The 21580-nt window shown below is 39.6% G+C and overlaps 1 protein-coding gene and 1 non-coding gene across 3 annotated transcripts; both read right to left on the bottom strand.

The window, feature by feature from the left end:
- Positions 1-879: 879 nt before the first annotated feature.
- Positions 880-9913, bottom strand: LOC129076376 (olfactory receptor 51F2-like). Of its 2 annotated transcripts, XM_054580550.1 has the most exons (3): positions 9894-9913; positions 4562-4581; positions 880-1787 (listed from the first exon to the last, which is right to left on the bottom strand). In XM_054580550.1, the coding sequence occupies exons 1-3, from the start codon at positions 9911-9913 to the stop codon at positions 880-882; spliced, it is 948 nt and encodes a 315-aa protein (XP_054436525.1). The 2 variants fall into 2 exon arrangements, with proteins under 2 accessions (XP_054436525.1, XP_054436524.1); XM_054580549.1 differs by lacking the exons at positions 4562-4581; positions 9894-9913 and adding an exon at positions 4458-4499 and having other exon boundaries at positions 880-1848.
- Positions 9914-11142: 1229 nt separating this feature from the next.
- On the bottom strand, positions 11143-11304 carry LOC129076378 (U1 spliceosomal RNA). Its single transcript, XR_008529746.1, has one exon. It is a non-coding gene; the product is annotated as a U1 spliceosomal RNA (small nuclear RNA).
- Between the last annotated feature and the right edge of the window lie 10276 nt (positions 11305-21580).

Raw genomic sequence — 21580 nt, 5'->3', positions numbered from 1 at the left:
TAAGACTATCTAAATTTCCCTGTAAACCACATTGTATCTACTATACAGAACTGTCAATTTAGGAAATATTCTTAAAAAAATTTCAATGTTCTCAAAAGAGCTTAGCAGACTCTCTGTCACCCACTCTTCCAAATTCTATATCAGATTAACCAGATTTATTATCAGTATTGACTCAGACAGACTTGAACAAGCATTTTTACAAAAGGTCTATCAAAACAGCAAAATTTACAAAAATTTATAGACCTCTGATAGTTGTTTTTTCTTTTTTTTAATGCAAGTGCCTCAGAAATGGCTATTTGAGGAAAACACACACGCGCACACACACACACACAATTGCCAGCCACAAGACTAGATAAAGAACCACGTTGTCCCCCTAAAGAGACCTAATGGACTCTTTTTAGATTACCAAGTAACTTTTCTCCTCGCATTTATTCTTTATTTTACTTATTTATGTTCCTTAGCCATGAATAATGTTTTGGAGAAACAATAATTACCAATTAACTGTTAAGAATTAGTGAAGCCTAGACTTTCCTAGTGATCTAAATTAGTCAGATATCCCTTGAATAGCTACATGCTCTAGAGGTGACAAGACTGTCTAGACTCCAAAGCATGACTTCATTCATCCAGGCCTGTAGACATATTTTAGCCACAGGCCTACTCTTGGCCCAGTTAAGTGTTTGTGGAAGCACCCAAAGTACATAAGACATAGTCCCTGCTCTCAGTGAATTTATTGTGTAAGTGACAAGGTACGAGTTCATCAGAATAGAGTTAAAGCATGTATAAACATGCTTTTTCAAGGTATGGTTATAGCTTACACTGGTGGATAATAAAATATGGGTTAGAGGAGACTTTGTAAAGGTGCAGTATTCTAAAAATTTCCTAAATTAGCTTAGAAAAAAATATTTTGATCACAGCCTTGCGAATTTGCTTGGTCTTTACACTGTAGATTATGGGATTCATGACAGGAGGGATAAGCAGATAAACATTGGCAATGAGAGTGTGCACAATGGGGGGGGCATGCTCCCCAAATCTATGCACCAGTGACAGGCTGATCATAGGGATATAGAAAATGGCAACAGCACTTATGTGTGAGATGCAGGTTCCAAAAGCCTTTTTCCGCTCCTCTGGGGAGGCAATGCTGAGCACAGAGTGGATGATTAGAACATAAGAGAGAAGGATCAGGACAGAGTCCAAGCCTGCAGTAGAGATGACAATAGCCAGGCCAAATGCACTGTTGATCTTGGTGTCTGTGCATGAAAGTTTCATCACATCTGGGTGGAAACAATATGAATGGTGCAGAACATGACTATGGCAAAAAGACAGACGTTTAAGAAGCAGAAGTAAAGGCACTAAAGCTGTTGTTCCCCTGATAATTATTACAAATCCCACTTTAATGATTCTTGAATTGGTTAAGATTGTGGCATATCTCAGTGGGTTAGAGATGGCAGTGAAGCGGTCAAAGGCCATCGCCAGCAGTACTGAGGACTCCATGAATGTGAAACCATGGATAAAGAACATTTGGCTAATGCAGGCATTGAAGTTGATTTCTTGAGCATTAAACCAGAAAATACCCAGCATGGTGACCAATGTGGAAAGGCACAGCCCGAGGTCCGTGAAGGATAGCATGGAGAGGAAATAGTACATGGGTTCATGAAGGTTTGACTCAGTGATGATGACAAACAATATCATGCCATTCCCAGAGATGGCAATGGCATAGAGACAAGAAAATGGGATGGAGATCCAAGCGTGGTAAGTTTCAAATCCAGGGATGCCAGTAAGAAAGAAAACTGCAGGGTGGAAGATGCTCTGATTGAAGGACGACATAATGAGTGAAAGAAGTAGATTACTCTAGGGGGAAAAAAATCATGTTCTGTAAAAATAGGGAAAACCATATTTGCCACTCTCTTCTACATATCGTATGATTTAGGGTCACTAGGGAACTCGTCCTGTTCTTCAATGGAAGTGCATACCCAGTTATTCTTTTCTTAGCTTTGGGGTTGATCTTGGGTGAACTAAAGAAAGAAACTGAGCACTGTAGAAGATACATAGGTTCTAGCAAGACTTCCACATGTTATATCGAGGTTCAGTATATTTCCATATGCATATAAAATAGGAGGTTAAATAGATAATGGTAACATGTTTTCCAGTTTTATGATCCTACGATCATAGACAGATAAGATATTTCTGGGCAACCATATGGCAACACAAAAGACAATTCATCCTGCTTTTCTTCACTTCTCAGTTTCCAAGGCAAAAACCCTTAAGAGGACATTAAGATTTATAAGTTCTTGTGTACCCAATGGAAATATGATAATAAAGATAATATTAAATATTCATCAGAAAATTCAATCCAAAAAATACTTATGATTGAACAAATATAAAACAGCTATTGATAAAATCTAAGTACTAGGAAAGAACCAATTAAAACTGTGCAAATAGACCACAGTAAATGATAGATATTAAAATGTTTATACACACAGTAGCTTGCACTTGATATTGTTTAAGGAAAATTCTCCCTGAAGACAGACAACCTAAAGGTAACCTCAACAAGAACAATGAAATTCATTGGAAGCTCTCAGGCATTAATTGAAGAAGATAACTCAAAATTTTCTTGAATTTTCATCTTCACCAAAGGGCATTTAAAATGTATTGGGTCAGGGAGTTCCCTAAAAAAACCATCACTGATGTTGGATTCATCTCTATTTAGATGAAGGGTGATAATTATGAACCATCTTCTCTGTTTGAGGATATAAGCATGTATTTACCCAGCTCAGTCTATAGGATCAAAGAAGTTCCTCTATACTGATTTTTGTACTAATTTTTCTGACACCCTTATCTACAGAAGGAATGCTTGGTTTTTAAAATCTGGGTTCCTCTTTCAATCACTAATGCATGCATTCTCTCAACAGGTATGTATATACCTACAAAATGGCAGTATGTACAATGGACAGAATTAGAATTTGACCTGGTACTCCAAGGAGGTTTGTAAATGACTCTGGAAAAGAAAATATCTGAGTAGAAGTTAACTTGATGAGTCTCATTCCAAACTCCAAATCGAATGAGCAGGCAGCAGCTTCAACTTGAATGAGAATAATTTGTTACAGGAGATGGAGCCAAGGAGGTCTTTCTCTAGGTATTTGAAGAAAGAAAAATGCTCAATATATATAGAAAGCCTCTTGAGGATTCACTGAAAAAATTAATGGCTGGAAAGTTTGACTTGAGACAGTGCAAAACAAAAATAAAATACAAGTGTTTGGAGGGAACACTTGGACAGCAGTTGGAAGACAAGCCTCATTTTTTTCACCTGTGACACACGTCCAAGAGCCTCTGGTGACACCCTGCTGATCACGTCTGAGAGTTGTCAAACCAGTGTCAGGACTGCAGTCACAGAAGTGGTAAAAATATCTTGGAGTATCTTGGTGGAGAGAAACGTTGATGTGGCAGAAACATTAATGTGCAGTTGCCTCTCACATGCCCTCAACTGGGGACCTAGCCTGCAATGCCCTGACTGGGAATCGAACCGGCGACCTTCTGGTTCTCAGGCCAGCACTCAGCCCACTGAGCAACACCAGCCAAGAGATTAATTCTATGATTTTTAAGCCACCTTTGAGTGTTCTTTTTTTGGGGGGGGGAAAGATTTTATTTGTTTGTTTGTTTGTTTGTTTGTTTTTAGAGAGAGGGAAAGGGATGGAGAAAGAGAGAGGAAGAAACATCAATGTGTGGTTGCTTCTCGAGCACCCTTACTGGGGACCTGGCCTGCAACCCAGGCATTTGCCCTGATGGGGAATCGAACCAATGACCCTTTGGTTCAGAGGCCAGCACTCAATCCTTGAAGCCACACCAGCCAGAGCCACCCTTGAGTGTTCTTACACTAAAACTAATAAACAAATGTTAAATAAATATTTTTGGAAAGATATATTTAAAAGATTTTTTTTTCTCTCCCAAGGAGAATTCTTCCAAGGCTATGATTTAAATCATAGGGTTTGTAACCAGACCATCAAGAATATATAGATAGACTTCCCCAATTACAAAGCTTCATATTCATCACTATCACAGCAACATGCTTTGGGTACTATTAGCTACTTTTTATAGATAAGAAAATTGAGACTAAGATTAAAAAATCAAGGCTGAGAGGAATTATGTTACTTTCTTCCCTCTGACTTCAAATCACATGTTTTGTCACTCATTCAAAAAGAACTTCAACTTTTTAAAAAATGTGGAATGAATACATGTTTATGGCTTTGTGACTATAGTCTATATTTTGCTGACTATTTGAACAGTGCTAAAATTGTTTTTAAATTAATATAATATATGAGTATATAAAATATCTGAACGTGTGGAATCTATATTCTATTGAAGTTACCAATTTTCTCTAAACTGTTGATTTTATAAACTATCTGAAGATTATAAAGTCCCTGATGTGTTCAGAAGGTACTTCAATGTACTAAAATACTGACCTCATACAAAGAAGTATTCTTGGATCTGGAAAGGGAGTTCATTTGATCCTGCCCCCGGCTCTTTGAAGAGTCATCTCACACAGTAGCAGAGAGTTTTTTAAAGCCAGAGGGAAAAGTGCTAAGGCTCAGCAAACAGTCTCTCATCAGTCTTGTCGCCTTAAACCACCTCCAAAGATATTCTCTTTTGCCAGGAGATCTCATAGGGAGTTCTCCAGAATGGAGAGTTATCAGACTGGAGAAAGAGAGGCTTTATAAAGAGCCCAGAAAGTTCCTGGTGAGAGACATTTACCGGTTAGAAATAAATTCCTAGGAGAGAACTCTGTACAGCTGTGCCCTGCTAATCCTTTGTGCCCCAAACAACAGACTATAAAGGGCAACTTCTTTTCAGCCTAGCTTCACTCTTATTTCTCCAAAGGATAGTCCTGGAGATGAGCTATGGTTCCAGCTCTGATTCAAGAGAAATCTGACCTCTGAACAGCTATTAATAAAAGTTTTACATAGTGTAAAATAAGAGATAAGTGGTTATTTATGAATCTCTCATGAGTATGTTCCTGAGTCATTTGCCAATGGTACAGCAATCGTAACACATAGAACCCAGATAACAAAGCAATTTCTGAGTAACTGTATTCACTGAGGCTAGTGCAATACTATGTGGTTCAGAGCTCAAGGCCTTTCCTATTCAAGCATTATGAATATCTTGGGGGTTGTTACTAACTTGTGTACAGGCATAACAAGTGATAACTTAAAAGGAAGCAACAAGCGTATAAAAACATGCTACACATTATATGTCATTAGAAAATGAAAATTAAAACAACAATGAGATACTGCTACACACCTATTAGAATGGCCAAAATCCAGAGCACTAACAGTACCAAATGCTGGTAAAGAAGCAGAGCAACAGAAACTCTCATTCATTGCTCATGGGAATGTAAAATGGCACAGCCACTTTGGAAGAAAGTTTGGTGGTTTCTTACAAAACTAAACATACTCTTACCACACAGTCCAGCAATTCACTTCTTAGTATATATCTGAATGAGTTGAAAACTTATGTCTGTACCAAAATTACACATGGATGTTTATAGCAGCTTTATTCATAATGGCCAAAACTTGAAAGCAACCAATACAGGGTCTGGTAGAAGTAACACTTGCTTGAGTGTGGTTGGTAGGGTAATAATATAGGTGTAATAATTTATAGTGTTAATTTGAACACTTTACTTAAAATGTCATATGGCATGCTTGAATATGATACTGTCATGTTACAGAATGACATACTTAAGGTTTTGTAATATAAAATGCATGTTATTTGTGCTGGACCCTGTATATTTTTCAGTACATTAATGAATAAATAAACTTTTATACATCCAAACAGTAAAATACTTCCTGTGCTGAAGAGAAATTAGCTACCAATTATGAAAATACATGAAATAATCTTAAATGCATGTTGCTAAGTAAAAGAAGCCATATAATTCCAACTCTATGACATTTTGGAAAAGGCAAAACTATGGAGACAGTAAAAATATCAGTGGTTGCTGGGGGCTGGAGGGAGGCTGAAATTAATAATGGAGCATTGAGGATTTTTTAAGGCAGTGAAAACACTATGTATGATACTATAATGGTGGATATATGTCACTATGCATTTGTCCATACCCATGTAACGCACAAGATCAAGAGTGAACCCTAAAGTAAACTATGGACTTTGAATAATGATGTTGTTCGTCAGTTGTAACATGAACCACTCTGGTGGAGAGTGTTGACAATGGGGGAGGCTATGCATGTGTGGGGGCAGGTGATATACTGTCAGTCTTTGTACCTTTCACTCAATTTTCTGTGAACCCAAAACATCTTTAAAGAATAAAGCCTATTTTAAAAAAAAAAAAAAAAAAAAGAAGTGACTAAAGAAGACTACAAAACTTGGTGACTCTCATATATATCCACTGAAAGTTTACCAAGGCACTAGGCTCTTCTGATAAGTGTCTTAACACTAAAACCAGTACATTTACCTCTGTGGTGGAGACATTAACCGTGTTTAACAGATAGTTTCTGCCAAAACAATGGAAACTCATAAATGGCTTTTAGCCTTTGTCTATTGACATAGCCTTTGAAAATTAGTGGTGAACTGAGAGGGTTGCTAAGTTTTAAGAATAATAACTAATTAAACATACTTCTCGGCATACAAATCTGTGCCAAGATTTACCTTGCCTTGCAAAGATCTGCTATAGAGAAAGAGGGCAGGAAGTGAGGCAACTATTTCCACTGGATTGCTGCAGAGCAGAGACCTTAATTGTCCTGTTTTAATTTTTTTCCTGTTAAAAGATTCTGGATCCCTGGGAAAGTCTGGAAAGACACACTCCTTTCCAGAAATTCATCAAGAACCTAATCAAATATGCTATTATTTTTAGATAGCTTCTGGACAAATAGAAACAATCTTTCCCCAGGAAGCGCTACAACGAATAGGGGAGACATTTTCACAGCCTGGGATAACTTTGCCATGAAATGTATGAGATTCAGTGGGAAAAATGTGCAATTCATGTAAAAGCTCCCAAGATACAAAAGCAGAGGAGATCCCCAGGCTGTTACAAAGATATAAATGTGAAAATCTCACTCCTCATGCTAAAGATTCCAATCTGAATAGCGCTGGTCCCTGGGCAGGGCTGCAGGAAATGGTACAGTTAGCAGAACCTCAGGCTCTTTTCCAGAGCAAACCCAAGGGATTTAAATCATTCCCCACTCCAGGCTTAATAATCAGTGGGTACAGAGACAAAAAACATAATGACTGGCTAAGTGCCTTTTCTATTTGGTCTGTCCCAGGGCCTGAATATTTTGAACACATTTCCTGCATTCACTTACCCAGTTAGAGTTGACATAGCATTGATTACACACAAAAGTATTTGGAACCAGACAGCCAGGGTCCAACTCTGATTCATTACTAAGTGTGTGACCTTGTGCTAACTATGTAAACCCACCTCCATTTATTTCTTCATGTTTTACATAGGGACAATAATTATATCTTATTCATAGGTTTATTTTATATAATAAATAAAATGACCCAATATTAATGGAAAAGTCTTAGCACAGTACACTCTACACACATTCAAAATATGTTATAGTCTGTCATACTATTAGGGTTTTTCATTGATATAACAATTTTAATAAACTTTCATTTAGTGCCAAGTATGTGTCAGATAATTGTGCTCCAGACATGAGATGTAACAATGTAGTCTCTGCCTTCAAGGAGTTCACACTTCCGATAGATATAATACAACTGTTGCAGTAAGACAGAACTGATTCAGACATCGCTCTGCTTCCCATCTTTTTGCTTCCTAGTTCCCTGAGGAATCTGGCCTTGCAGGCCCTCTGGCTCTATCCCTAGAGCACCCTTTCCACCTTCTCTGCTTCAACCCTACTGAACTCACCTTCAGTTCTCCGAATATGGACGGCATGCTTTGCTCACCTCTAAGCCTTGCCTCAATCTGTTCATAATGGTAGTCCTAAGGTGTTTGTTAATTCCTTAGTTCTGCCCCAAATGTAACTCAAAAGAGATTTTATTTACATAAAATTTACATTTGTATAACAAAATAGTTTTTTCCAAAGTTTCTGATTTCAAAATGGAAGATACATTAATGTAAGCTGAATATTGTGGGGGGTTTTTTAATTTTGCTTTTTGGGGTTTTTTTGTGTGTTTGTTTTCACTTGCCCTGCTTTGTGGTTTCCCAATATAGTGCTGAGTATGCTTATGTGATGAGACACCACTGTGCTCACTGTGCCTAAAACAATTTCTTGACCTTCTATGGTCTCCTCCTTGTACCCTCTACTCTCCTCCCCTCCTCCCTAGCTCCCCCAGGAATTAGTTATCTCACCATTTTTTCCATATAGTAGATCTGTTCAAGGCAATGTAATTCTTGGTATAACTTTCTATACCAAGAAGTATGTTTAATTAGCTATTATTTTTATTTACTTAGATCTCCTTTTAGCAATTATATTTAATCAGCTTCCCTTGACCACATGGGGCTATGTTGTCCCAACACTTATGTGATCTATATGAATTCTTCTCAAACATGAGGGTCGCATGAGTCCCTTAGGTGTCTTTCGAAAGTGCAGAGTATGATTCAGTACATCTAGTAGTCTGCATTTCTTTTCTTTATAGTGTTTTTAATTTATAAATCATGTTTACTCTATTACAGTTGTCTCAATTTTACCCCCCTTATTCTGCATTTCTAACAAGCATTCAGGTGATATCAATACTACTGGTCCTTCAATAGCAAAGATCTCTATTAATTCCCATTTTAGAGTAACTAAAACACAGTATTGTAATTTCTCATATACTTAACTATGTCCTCCACTAGACTTTGTATATCTGGGGCAATGTCTATTGTATTCATTGTTATAACCTCAGAGCTTGTTTATTAACAGATATATGATATGCATAAAATTTTTGTAATAATGAATAATGAATAAAGAATGTTGGTGGAAGCATTACAAGATGTGGTAGGAGCAGAAAGGAATTAGATAAATAGGAATAATAAGAATAGCCAGAAGAAGTTGAATGAGAGAGGTAAGAATGAGCTACATTTCCTTGTCCACTAAAATTGAATGGTTGGTGTTGGCTAAACCAACAGGGTAAGAGAACTGCTAATAATTTGACATGACTGGATCCAGGAGGAGAGGAAAATGAGACTTTCATCAGATCATGGAGGGTCAGTAGATGTTGTAGGACCCTGATATTTTTGGTAAATAGTGGCCTAGACAAAACAATCATTGCTGCAGCGATCATTTTTGTCTCATTGTTTGCTTGCTTTAGATTTATTTCTACAGTTTGAGTACATTAACCCGAGATTACCTGATATGCCTCAGGGTTCTTTCTTCTGTCTCAGGCTTTCTGTTTCTTTCAGAACTTGCACTATGTTCAGAGCCTTGTAAGACTCTCAGCCCTGCTTCTGCTTTTCCATTTCCTGATTCAGCATGACCATCTATATCAGCTGCTACATGCATGAATTTTAAAGGTTATATAACATTTTATAACTGTCTATAAATACTTTATTTTTTGTGTCACTTAGAATTTTTGTTACCTATAGTTTTGACTGCTGTGAATAATGCTGCAATTGATGTTTCCCTCTGTAAAACATAGTCTGCATCTCTGATGAACTGCTTTGGATAAATCTCTAGAAACAGAATATTATAGGCATGTTGAGGCAATATACTGGAAAATTCACCTCCAGAAAGTTTACAAACATCATAAAATACTGCTTAGTCCACTATACAGAGAAAATTTGTTGATTTGACAGGCAAAAGTATTTCACTATTTACTGTAGTAAAATATTGGTAACAAATAATATTTATTGCAAGTCCCCATGGCACCATTTTCTTGATTCTAATTCTGCTCTTTCTTTTTGGATTAAAAAGTTTGGAAAACATTAATATGAAGGTAAATGACATCACAGGTTGTGGTATATTTCCATGGTTGAACGGTATTGATATTGACAACTGCACATTCCTGCTGCTTCGTGATTTTTACTGAGGGACATTTTGCTCAGACTTTTAGAAGGTCGAATCGAATTACCAGTGACTCTTTTGCTAGGCTGAGATAAGAGCAGGGTGGTGAGAAGAGCCTTGCTTTGAAAGTATGTGCACCAGTGGGTGTCAGTGCTGTTCCAGTGCGCACTTCACTTCCACATGCGCGCACCAGGCTCCTGCACAGACCGCACGTGATACTCCTGCAGGGCTATTGCTCTGAGAGAAAAAGTCACATTCTTTTGGCCAGGGTAAATATAAATGTGATCACTTCTAAGTCATTTCTGAGACTAATGGGAATTGAGTCACTGCCCTAGAATTTTCCCAGCCTGGTGGAGAAAATGTTTTCAAAGGAGTTCATTATAAGGAGACACAACAGAACATACCTTCATATGCCAAATATAAGCTTACACAAGAGACAACGTGTTAACATCTTGTCTGTCACATAGCCTGGATGTGAGCTATAGGGTTTAGAATGACTTGAACTGGAATTAGTGGAAGAAGAATAGTTGTGTGAAGATTCTCTAAGAAATGAGTTTTAAAAACCAAAATGGTCTCCAAATACCCCAAGCTTTGAATACTGGTTGTGCCACTTATTAACTGAGAGACCTAAGTAATTACTTAAACCTTTTAATCTTTGGTAACAGCATAAATCAGAGTAAAAAGAGATTCTTCTACCAAATTTATTATCTTCCAGTTGTGTAGGTCAGAAGTCTGAAATGGGTCTCACTGAGCTAAAATTAAGGTATCAGCAGGGCTGCATTTCTTTCTACAGGATCTGGGAAAGAATCAAAACTCTTTTGTTTACTCCTTCTAAAGGCTAGTCATATTCCTTGGCATGTGGGTCTCCTTCTGTTATCGTCAAAGCCAACAACAGTAGAGCAAGCTCTTCTCATACTGCCGTCTTTTTAGCTCTCTGTTTTTAAGAACTCATGTGCTTAGATCAGACCCACCCAGATAATCCAGAATAATCTCCCCATTGGGATCTTCAACTTTAATCATACCTGCAAACTTCCTTCTGCCATGTAAAGGTAACATATTCACAGGTTCCAAGCATTAGGATATGGACATCTTCACAGTCATTATTTTGTCTACCACAAACATTTGGCATACCTTAGATATAGAATGCATAATAAAATAGTATTTTGTTGCTATTGTTTGGGGTTTTTTTTTCTTTTTGGGAAGAGCACGAACGCAGCCCCCACTACCACAAATTATGCAGTCACGTTTCCCACATTTGGGGAAATCGCAGGGGTCCGCACATCCGGAGCGCAATGGATAAGCCTCGCCCTGGGAATCCACCTTCATGATCACGGTATCTCCCCCGCCACGTAAGTATTGTTGTTATTGTTTTTGTTACATTATAAAGAATAAAATATTTCAGGCTAACACATTTACCCTGGTGAAACAGACTGGGTGTTAGAGAGAGAGAAGCCTGGAGACAGAGAGAATGGTTAGGAAACTGCTATTACCCAAGTGGGAGACACTTGTGCCTTGGCATGTTTGGAGGTGATGAAGAGTGATTAAATTCTGGTTATATTTTCAAAGATTTGGGCAGAGTTTGCAGGTCTGTATGCATAATGTAGGAGACAGAAATCAAGGATGGCTCCAATAGTTACTTCACATCAGATGACATTACTGGCCAGATCCATCACCCATCTACCCTAACTCTGTGGTATAATTTAAGACCCTCAAAATCTGAACACAAGTGGGAAAAATCCCAAATTATTGTGATTAGTTTTCTTCCACTTGGTGGGCTGGGATTTCAAAATAGAAAATAGGTTGAATTATGAAAAAATAAGTAAAACTTTATTTCTACATACCTAACTTATCGTTTGAGATTTTTACTTACTATATTCATCAAGCACTTGGTTCAACATTGACAATTATTGGTTAACCTGTTTTCTACAGTAAACTGGGAGACCCTGGACAGTAAGAGCTATGCTGTATTCTTTTTTTTTTTTTTAATCTCTAGCACTTAGCATGATGTTTAGAATACAGGGGCACTCTTATGAAATATTTACTAGGTACATGTATGGATAAGTTAACTATATTTTTTCTACTTGTAAAAAGAGGATACTAAGAAGTCCAGGTAGGGTAATGAAATATGACTGCTGTGAGTAAGAGCAGATGTTAAGGCATTAAGGGGTAAAGTCTGAGTTACGTTTGCAAAGGAAAATGGCTTTTAGCAATCTGGTATAAAATTTCATTTTAAAAAAATCTTCCTCAGAGTGGCTGTTAATGGACATGAAGTTTCTTGTTGGAATGATGAGAATTGTCTAAAATTAGAATGTGATGATGTTGTTGCAAAACTCTGAATTTACAAAAAAAACTATTGAATTGTACTTTAAAAGGGTGGATTTTAAGGTATATGAATCATATTTCAAAAATTGTTTTTACAAAGAGCCTTTCCATAAAAGGGCACAAAGACAAAACAATATATATCAACCTATAAAGCACATAGCCACAATAAGCAATTGCATCATAGAACAGATATAAAAAGACTGTATGAGGGAAAAGAAGTCTCTCGGGAGCAGGCAGACACTGGAGACACAGCGAGTTACACCACCACCAGGAACTGGTCTCTCAGCTCCGTGACTGTCTCCGACGAAGCCAGAACAAGTGCCCTCATAAGCTCGAATGTCCCCTGGAATCTAAAACCTCCTCAGCCTTCTAAGTCAGCCTAAGAACAGACAGAACTGCTGTATGGGCTCTGTAAGTAAAACTGTTTGTTCAAGAAAAACACTTGACTCTGGATGAACTGCGATTTCTTATCCAGAGGGTAGAATTTTCTCACATTGTACAAAATTAGGTTAGAGAATGAAGTGGAAGACTGAGGTGGATGGAAGAATTTGCAGATTTATTTATTCTCAGGGAATCTGTATTTTGTTCTGCCTAGTGTAGGTTGTATAGCTGGTTGTTCGTCAGTCAAATGACTTACTCATTGTGCTCATATATTTATGGTGTTTTTCTACTTTGGTGCTTGAGAAAACCAAAGAGGTTGTCAGGGGCTTAAAATCTCATTTCTAAGTTGTTTCTTAAAAATATTAAAAATGCCAATTTGAACACCTACTGCATGCCATGCACTTTATTAATCATATTCTACCTTATAGATGATGAAACTGGATAAAAAAAAAGTTTATGTTACTCGCAGGTGAAATAGTTCTTAAAAGCGTGAGCCTTGGAATTAAGAAGAACTGGGTTTAGAATCCCCGCTCTGACATTCACGAGCTGCGTGTGACCCTGAATATGTTTCATAACCTCTCTGATACTCAGTCTCTTTATCAGAAAAGAGAATTTAAAGTGAATTTAATAATACTTACCACATGACATTGTACTGAGAATTAAACGAATATGTTTGTAAAGTGCTTAGCACAATAGTTACAGAACAAGTTCCAATAAATGGTAGCTATTGTTGTTATGATTAATTTTTTTATTACTATTGCTGTGCGAAGTCTCAAAACTACTTAGTGTTTGAGCAAGGATCTGAACCCAGGTCGGTCACACACATTGACAATGGCTTGGACAATAGTAATAATGGCATATGGTCTAATTCAGCAGTTAAAGACATAAGCACAAGCTATAGGTCACAGACAGTGCCACAACAAAGAGAATCATTGTGATCTAAGTGGACAGGAAAATAGTTGAAAGACTATAGCTCATTTCTCACAAGAGAAAATGAAGGTTGTGCATGGATAAGAGAGGATGAATTAAACAGACCTAAGGGTAATGGTAGTGCGAAACAGAAGCTTGGGGGAATTTTAGTGCTTCCTCCTAATCATATCCATCAGTACCCCTTTGTTCTTTGATATAAACAGTTACATTCCTTCAATATGAGAAAATGCAATGAAATACACTTTCAAGTACCTACTACCAACTATGTTGCTGTTACTTAGCTTTCATATGCAGACCACCTGATGCTCTAGTTTTTGACATTTAACAAGTAGAATCAATAAAAATGTAATTAATATTTGTATATAGGGGATGAGAGAGATGGAAAAGAATGGGCGTATATAATGTCTGTGTGTGTGAGGAAGGTAATGGTGATTTGCTAGAGTTTGAGGTTATTTATTAATAAAACATAGGAGAAGAAGGGAGGTTGTAATTGAGGAAGGAACACACTGGCTTTAACTCACAATGAAGCTGAGTTACTGAGGGATTGTGAGTGAAGATGTCCCTCAAGGGTAAATAAAATTTTATTCTCCTTTTATTCACCAGCACCAATCAGTGAGCTTTGATTTGTTCTACAAATTGCTGGAGTTATTCTCCTAAATTGCTGATATGATATCTTCATCCTAGTTCCACAGTTTGTTCCTGCCTTCAAGTTTGAAACTTTGCCACAGCTTTAAAAATTCTATCAATTTTTGAAATATAGAACTCAGGAGAGGCCACGATTCGATTTCAGTATTGCAATTCATCTGGATATAAATGCATTTAATGCCATGGAAATAACTAAGATATCCCAAGGAGAGTATACTCTCTCAAATGGCAGGAAGAGAAGAGGGACTTCTTGGGGGGAGCGGGGAGAAAGACTCTTAAAGAATATCACAATTAAAAGACGGAGAACACAAAAACGTTGCTTGTTAAATGGGGACAGGGGAAACCCACAGAATTACTATCACTGAAGGTAATGAAGGAGAAAGTTTCAAAGAGGAGGTGGGAAACATGGAGAAAAATTGAGGTGGGGGAAAGAAACAAACCTGAAAATAAACCTTTATTTTTTTTTAATTTTTTTAATTTATTTTTTCAAATACATTTGTCTCTGCCAACCCCCCACCACTTTCCCTTGCCCCCTCCATCCTTCCCTCCCTCAGCTCTTCCCCTTTGGTTTTGTCCATGAGTCCTTGCTATATGTTCCTTGACTTGCCCCTTCCCTTCCCTTTCCCCGCACCCTCTCCCTCCTTCCCTCTTGTCTCTGTTGATTTCTTTTCCTTTCAGTGTTGCTGGTCTTATTTTTCTTGCATCTTTGTATTGTTGGTTAGGTTCCGCTTATAGGTGAGATCATATGGTATTTGTCTTTCGCCCCCTGGCTTATTTCGCTTAGCATAATGCTCTCCAGTTCCATCCATGCTGTCGCGAAGTTTAGTAGTTCTTTTTTTCTTTCTGCTGCATAGTATTCCATTGTGTATATGTACCATGACTTTTGATCCAATCATCTACTGATGGGCATTTAGGTTGCTTCCAACACTTGGCTATTGTAAATTGTGCTGTGATGAACATTGGGGTGCATAGGTTCTTTTGTATTGGTGTTTTGGGATGCTTAGGGTATAGTCCCAGCAGGGGAATCACTGAATCATAAGGCAGTTCCATTTTCAGCTTTCTGAGGAAATTCCACACTGCTTTCCACAGTGGCTGCACCAGTCTGCATTCCCACCAACAGTGGACTAGGGTTCCCTTTTCACCACAGCCTCGCCAGCACCTGTTGTTTGTTGATCTGTTTATGATGGCCATTCTGACCGGTGTGAGGTGGTACCTCATGGTGGTTTTGATCTGCATTTCTCTGATGGCTAGTGATGCTGAGCATCCTTTCAAATGCCTCTGGGCCCTCTGTATCTCCTCCTTGGAAAAGCGTCTGCCCAGGTCCTTTGCCCATTTTTGGATTGGATCGTTTGTCTTCTTGGAGTGGAGTCGAGTGAGTTCTTTATATATCTTGGAGATCAAACCTCTATCTGATGTATCATTAGTGAATATATTTTCCCATAGGGTTGGCTCCCTTTTCAGTTTGCTGATGTTTTCTTTTGCCGTGCAGAAGCTTCTTATTTTGATGAGGTCCCACTTGTTTATTCTTTCCTTTATGTCCCTTGCTTTAGGAGTCATATTGGTGAAAAATTGCTGAGAGTTTCCTGCCAATGTTCTCCTCTAGGACTTTGATGGTGTTGTGACTTATATTTCAGTCTTTTATCCATCTTGAGTTTATTTTTGTGTATGGTGTCAGCTGATGATCCAATTTCAATGTTTTGCATGTAGCCGTCCAGCTCTCCCAACACCATTTGTTGAAGAGGCTATTATTGCTCCATTTGATGCTTCTGCCCCCTTTGTCAAATATTAGTTGCCCATAGAGACCTGGGCTTATTTCTGAGCTTTCTATTCTGTTCCACTGGTCTATGGGTCTGTTCTTGTGCCAGTACCAGATTGTTTTGGTATAGTGGCTTTGTAGTAGAGTTTGATGTCCGGTATTGTGATCCCTCCTACTTTGTTTTTCTTTCTCAAAATTGCTGCAGCTATTCGGGGTCGTTTATGGTTCCATATAAATTTTTGAAATGTCTGTTGTATTTCTGTGAAATACGTCATTGGTATCTTAATAGGGATTGCGTTGAATCTATAAGTTGTTTTGGGTAGTATGGACATTTTGGTGATATTAATTCTTCCAATCCATGAGCACGGTATATGCTTCCATTTGTTTGTGTCTTCCTTAATTTCTTTTTTCAATGTTGTATAGTTTTCTGAGTACAGGTCTTTTACCTCTTTGGTTAAATTTATTCCTAGGTACTTTATTTTTCTTCTTGCTATATTGAATGGTATTTTTTTTCTGATTTCTTCTTCTATTTCATTGCTGGTGTACAAAAATGCCTTTGATTTCTGAATGTTGACTTTGTATCCTGCGGTTTTACCAAATTCACTTATTAGGTTGAGGAGTTTTTTGGGAGAGTCTACAGGGTTCTTTATGTACACTGTCATGTCATCTGCAAACAATGATAGCTTTACTTCCTCCTTTCCTATTTGGATGCCTTTTATCTCTTTCTCTTGTCTGACCGCTGTGGCTAGGACTTCCAACATAATGTTGAAAAGAAGCGGTGAAAGCGGACATCCTTGTCGTGTTCCTGATCTTAGTGGGAAAGCTTTCAGTTTTTGCCCGTTGAGTATGATGTTGGCTGTAGGGTTTTCATATATGGCGCTTATTACGTTGAGGAATGCCCCATTTATTCCCATTTTGCTGAGTGTTTTGCTGTACCTTATCGAATGCTTTTTCTGCATCTATCGAGATGATCATGTGGTTTTTGTCTTTCTTTTATTTATGTGATGTATCACGTTTACTGATTTGCATATATTGAACCATCCCTGCATGCCTGGGATGAATCACACTTGATCGTGGTGGATAATCTTTTTAATGTATTGCTGGATGCAGTATGCCAATATTTTTTTGAGGATTTTAGCATCTATGTTCATCAGCGAAATGGGCCTGTCGTTTTCTTTCTTTGTAGGGTCTTTATCTGGTTTTGGGATCAGGGTGATGCTGGCCTCATGGAAAGAGCCTGGGAGTCTTCCCTCCTCTTGGATTTTTTAGAATAGTCTGAGAAGGACAGGGGTTAGCTCTTCCTTAAATGTTTTGTAAAATTCTCCTGTGAAACCGTCCGGCCCTGGGCTTTTGTGTGCCGGAGTTTTTTGATTACTGCTTCAATTTCCCCAGCTGTTATCGGTCTGTTCAAGCTTTCTGTTTCTTCCTCCTTCAGTGTTGGAAGATTAAACTTTTCTAAAAATTTGTCCATTTCATCAAGGTTTTCAAATTTCTTGGCATATAATTGTTCATAGTAGTTTCTGACGATCCTTTGTATTTCTGTGGTATCAGTTGTTATTTCTCCTCTTTCATTTCTGATATTATTAATTTGGGTCCTCTCTCCCTTCTATTTTTGATGAGTCTGCTTAAAGGCTTGTCAATTTTATTTATCTTTTCAAAGTACCAGCTTCTGGATTGGTTGATCCTCTGAATTGTTCTTTTTGTCTCTATGTCATTCAGTTCTGCTCTCATCTTGACTATTTCCTTCCTTCTACTTGCTCTGGGATTTATTTGTAGTTGTTTCTCCAGTTCTTGAAGTTGTAGTGTTAGGTCTTTTATTTGAAATGTTTCTATCTTTTTTAGGTAAGCCTGTATTGCTATGAACTTCCCTCTCAGGACTGCCTTTGCTGTGTCCATAGGTTTTGTGCTGTTCTGTGTTCATTTTCATTTGTTTCCAGAAATGTTTTGATTTCTTCTCTTATCTCATTATTGACCCATTCATTGTTTAATAGTCTACTGTTCAGTCTCCATGAGTTTGCAAGTTTTTGAAGTTTCTCTTTGAGGTTGATTTCCAGTTTCAAGCCCTTGTGGTCCGAGAAAAAGTTTGGTAGTATTTCTATTTTCCTGAATTTGCTGAGGTTTGCTTTGTGTCCTATCATGTGGTCTATCTTTGAAAAACTCCCATGAGCATTTGAAAAGAATGTGTATTTTTCTTCTTTGGGATGTAGGTTCTATATATGTCAGTTAAGTCTCTTTGATTCAGTGTGTCATTCAGCATCACAGTATGTTTATTAATGTTTTGTTTGGAAGTTCTGTCCATTTTTGACAGTGGGGTGTTGACATCCTCTTCTATCACTGTGTTGCTGTCTATATCTTTTTTGAAGTCGTCCAGCAATTTCCTTATAAACTTGGGGGCTCCTATATTGGGAGCATATAAGTTTACAATGTTGATGTCTTCTTGATAGATTCTTCCTTTAAGTATTATAAAGTGCCCCTCTGGGTCTCTTTTTATGGCCTTTGTTTTGAAATCTACTTTGTCTGATACAAGTATGGCAACCCCAGCCTTTTTCTCATGTCCATTTGCTTGGAATATTTTTTTCCATCCCTTTACTTTTAATCTGTGTAGGTCTCTTGCTCTGAGGTGGGTCTCTTGTAGACAGCATATGTGTGGGTCATGTTTTCTTATCCATTCAGCTACCCTGTGTCTTTTGATTGGGGCATTTAGTCCATTCACATTGAGAGATATTACTGATAGAAACTTACTCATCTTTTCTCTTTGTACCTGTGTTCTTCTCTCTCTCACTCTTTTCCTTCATCTGCTTAAACCAGTCCCCTTAGCATATCTTGGAGTGCTGGTTTGGTAGAGATGTATTCTTTTAGTCTTCTCTTGTCTGGGAAACTCCATATTTCCCCTTCTGTTTTAATGGAGAACCTAGCTGGGTAGAGCAGCCTTAGCTGTAGGCCCTTGCTCTTCATGACTTGGAATATTTGTTGCCATTCCCTTCTGGCTTGTAGTGTTTCAGTTGAGAAGTCAGCTCCTAGGCGTATTGGGACCCCCTTGTATGTTACTTTCTCCTTCTCCCTTGCTGCCTTGAGGATTCTCTCTTTGTCTTTGGTAGTTGCCATTTTAATGATGATGTGTCTTGGAGTGGACCTCCTTGAGTCCCTCTTGAGTGGGGTCCTCTGTGCCTCCTGGATCCTTGAGAGCCTTTCTCTCCTCAAATGAGGGAAATTTTCCATCATTACTTTTTCGAGGAGGTTCTCTATTCCTTGCTCCTCTTCTTCTCCTTCCGGTATCCCTATTATACGGATATCATTGCGTTTCACGTTGTCCTGCATTTCCCTAAATGCCTCTTCATTCTTTTTGAGTCGTTTTTCCATTTCTTGTTCTTTCTGGGAGCTTCTTTCTACCTTCTCCTCCATCTCACTGACTCGATCCTCGGCTTCATCCAGCCTCCTTTGGATTCCTTCTACTGTGTTCTTCAATTCAGAAATGGTATTCTTCATATCCTCTTGTGTCTTCTTGATAGCTTCTATGTCCTTTTCCAGGCTGATATAGTTTGCTGTAAGATCCTGATAGTTTCTCTGCAGTTTCTCATAGTTCTCTTTGAGCCGGCTGAGCTCATTGAGCTTCCTTAGAACCATTGTTTTGAATTCCATATCTGATAGTTCCCTTGCCTCTATTTCATTTAGCTCTCTCTGTGAGGAGTCCCCTTTTCCACTCATTTGGGGGGAACTTCTTTTTCTTCCCATTTTTGTGAGAGTCTGTTAACTATTTTTGTCCTTTACTTTTCTTTCTGGGCTTGCCTCTGATGATGTCAGTTGTTGACCCTATAGGGCCTTGGGTTGTTTGTTTGAGCCTTTCAGGAGTCTAATGCCTGTGTCTGACTCCTGCTTGGAGCAGCTCAGTGACCCCTTCGGTCAGGGCTGGGCTATTTTTTGGGATCTCTCTGCGCTCTCACGCGGGCTCCTTGAGCGCGTTCCCAGCACCGCACGGTCCCCCACCTGCCTGGGCTCGCATGTGCTTGCCCCAGACCAGGGGGCTTATTTGCGACCTCGCGTACTCCTCTGGCTCCCCTGGCCGGGGAACTCCCCGGCACTGGTCAGTTTAGGGTCTTCTATTGTGTGTTTTCCCCGCTTTTGACTCTTCGGGTGCGTTGCTTGCCCTCACCAAATGGGGACTACAGAAATGGGAGGAAGTCAGCTCCGGGACTCTCCGATTTATCCTGTCTCCAGTCTCTCCTCCAGGGACTCTGGGCAGCTCTACTAAGTTTGTGGGCCACTCCGCAATCCCGGGCGGGCGGGTCAATTTATGCCTGCCCTTGCCGCTCTGTGCAATCCCTCGCAGGCCATATCAGTGCCAATCTGTGGGAGGCCTTGCCGACCGGTGCAAGCGTTCACCAGCCCATGCGGGTCACACACACGCTCACCAACCCTCGCCAGTCACTCGGCGCAAGTGTGTGCACCTGCACTGGGTGTTTTTGGGGTGTCTATGTGTGCTTTTTGGCTTTTGGCTCTTTGGAGGTGTGGCCTTTTCCCACACAATGGAGACTACGGCAAGGAGAAGGAGTCGGGAGTCCCCAGTTCCTCTTCCCGTTCTTTCCCCAATGCCTCTGTTTCCAGACTCTCCTCAGGGGCCTCCGGGCAGTTCCCTGACCCCTTCGGCCAAGGATCCACCCCCTGTGCGGCCTGTGTTTCAATCGCAGGCAGTCTGGTTCCTGCGCGCCCCGCTTCTGCCTCTTTGGGGTCGCGCCTTTCCAGCCCACAATGGAGACTACCGAACGGGGAGGGAGTCGGGACTCCCCGGTTCCTCCTCCCGTTCTTTCCCCAACGCCTCCGTCTCCAGTCTCTCCTCAAGGCTCTCCCAGCCAGTATGCATTCAGTCTCGCAGCTCACACGTGTACAAGCTGTGTGCGGAGCGCACAACAGGCAGGTTAATTGATTCACTTATGCCTGAGCGAGATAGGAGCTGCAGAGTGGGAGGCGCGCCATCACCGGGGCTCCACTGGCCGCCTGTCAGTTCTCTTCACAAAGTTTTCCTCACCAGTCTTTTCCCAGGCACCAGCCCACCCTGCTGCCGCCTCTGCCGAGAGATCAAGGAGGGTGGCTGCCGCTGCAACTTCTGCGTTGGCCCTTTAAATGTCTCTTTGCATCCCCAGCCACCTGTCTCTGGCAGAGAGCACCCCTAAGCTTTTCGGGGTTGCGTTTTGTCTGTATTTTCTTGGTTTTAGCTGCTGTAGTTTAGGGGTCCCTGTTTATGATTCAGGCCCCATTCTTCTCGGGGGAAGCTAGCTGGCCTTTTCAATGTCCCTCTGGTGCTAGTGCCCGTGGGCACCCAACCCACCCTCTCGAGCCTCCACCGCACTTCTCACCCGTTGGGATGGGTGAGAGTCAAATCCACTGTCCACAGCACCAAGGCTCCTCTCCCACTATCGTTCCATTGTTTTCCAGGTGATTACTCCACTATTTAGTCATAATTCCAGTTTGGTCTTGGGAGGAGGTCAACGTGACTCCCATTCACTCCTCCACCATCTTCTCTCTTTTTCCTGAAAATGAACTTTTAGATTTGGTATTTGGAAAGCCATTGGTGACATCTGTTAGAGAACTTTCTTTGAGTCTT

The sequence above is a fragment of the Pteronotus mesoamericanus genome, unplaced genomic scaffold (genome assembly GCF_021234165.1).
Source record: "Pteronotus mesoamericanus isolate MK-2021 breed Mesoamerican mustached bat unplaced genomic scaffold, CSHL_Meso_final contig_590, whole genome shotgun sequence".
Lineage (NCBI taxonomy): Eukaryota > Metazoa > Chordata > Mammalia > Chiroptera > Mormoopidae > Pteronotus > Pteronotus mesoamericanus.
This window is presented reverse-complemented; position numbering and strand designations above follow the sequence as displayed.

Excerpts from the sequence above, each read along its gene's own strand:
- LOC129076376 (XM_054580549.1), bottom strand. The coding sequence starts at position 4,499 with ATGAACTCCCTTTCCAGATCCAAGAATACTTCTTTGTATGAG. Across the intron at positions 1,849-4,457 it reads AGAATACTTCTTTGTATGAG|AGTAATCTACTTCTTTCACT; the intron begins GTCAGTATTTTA and ends TTTTCCCCCTAG.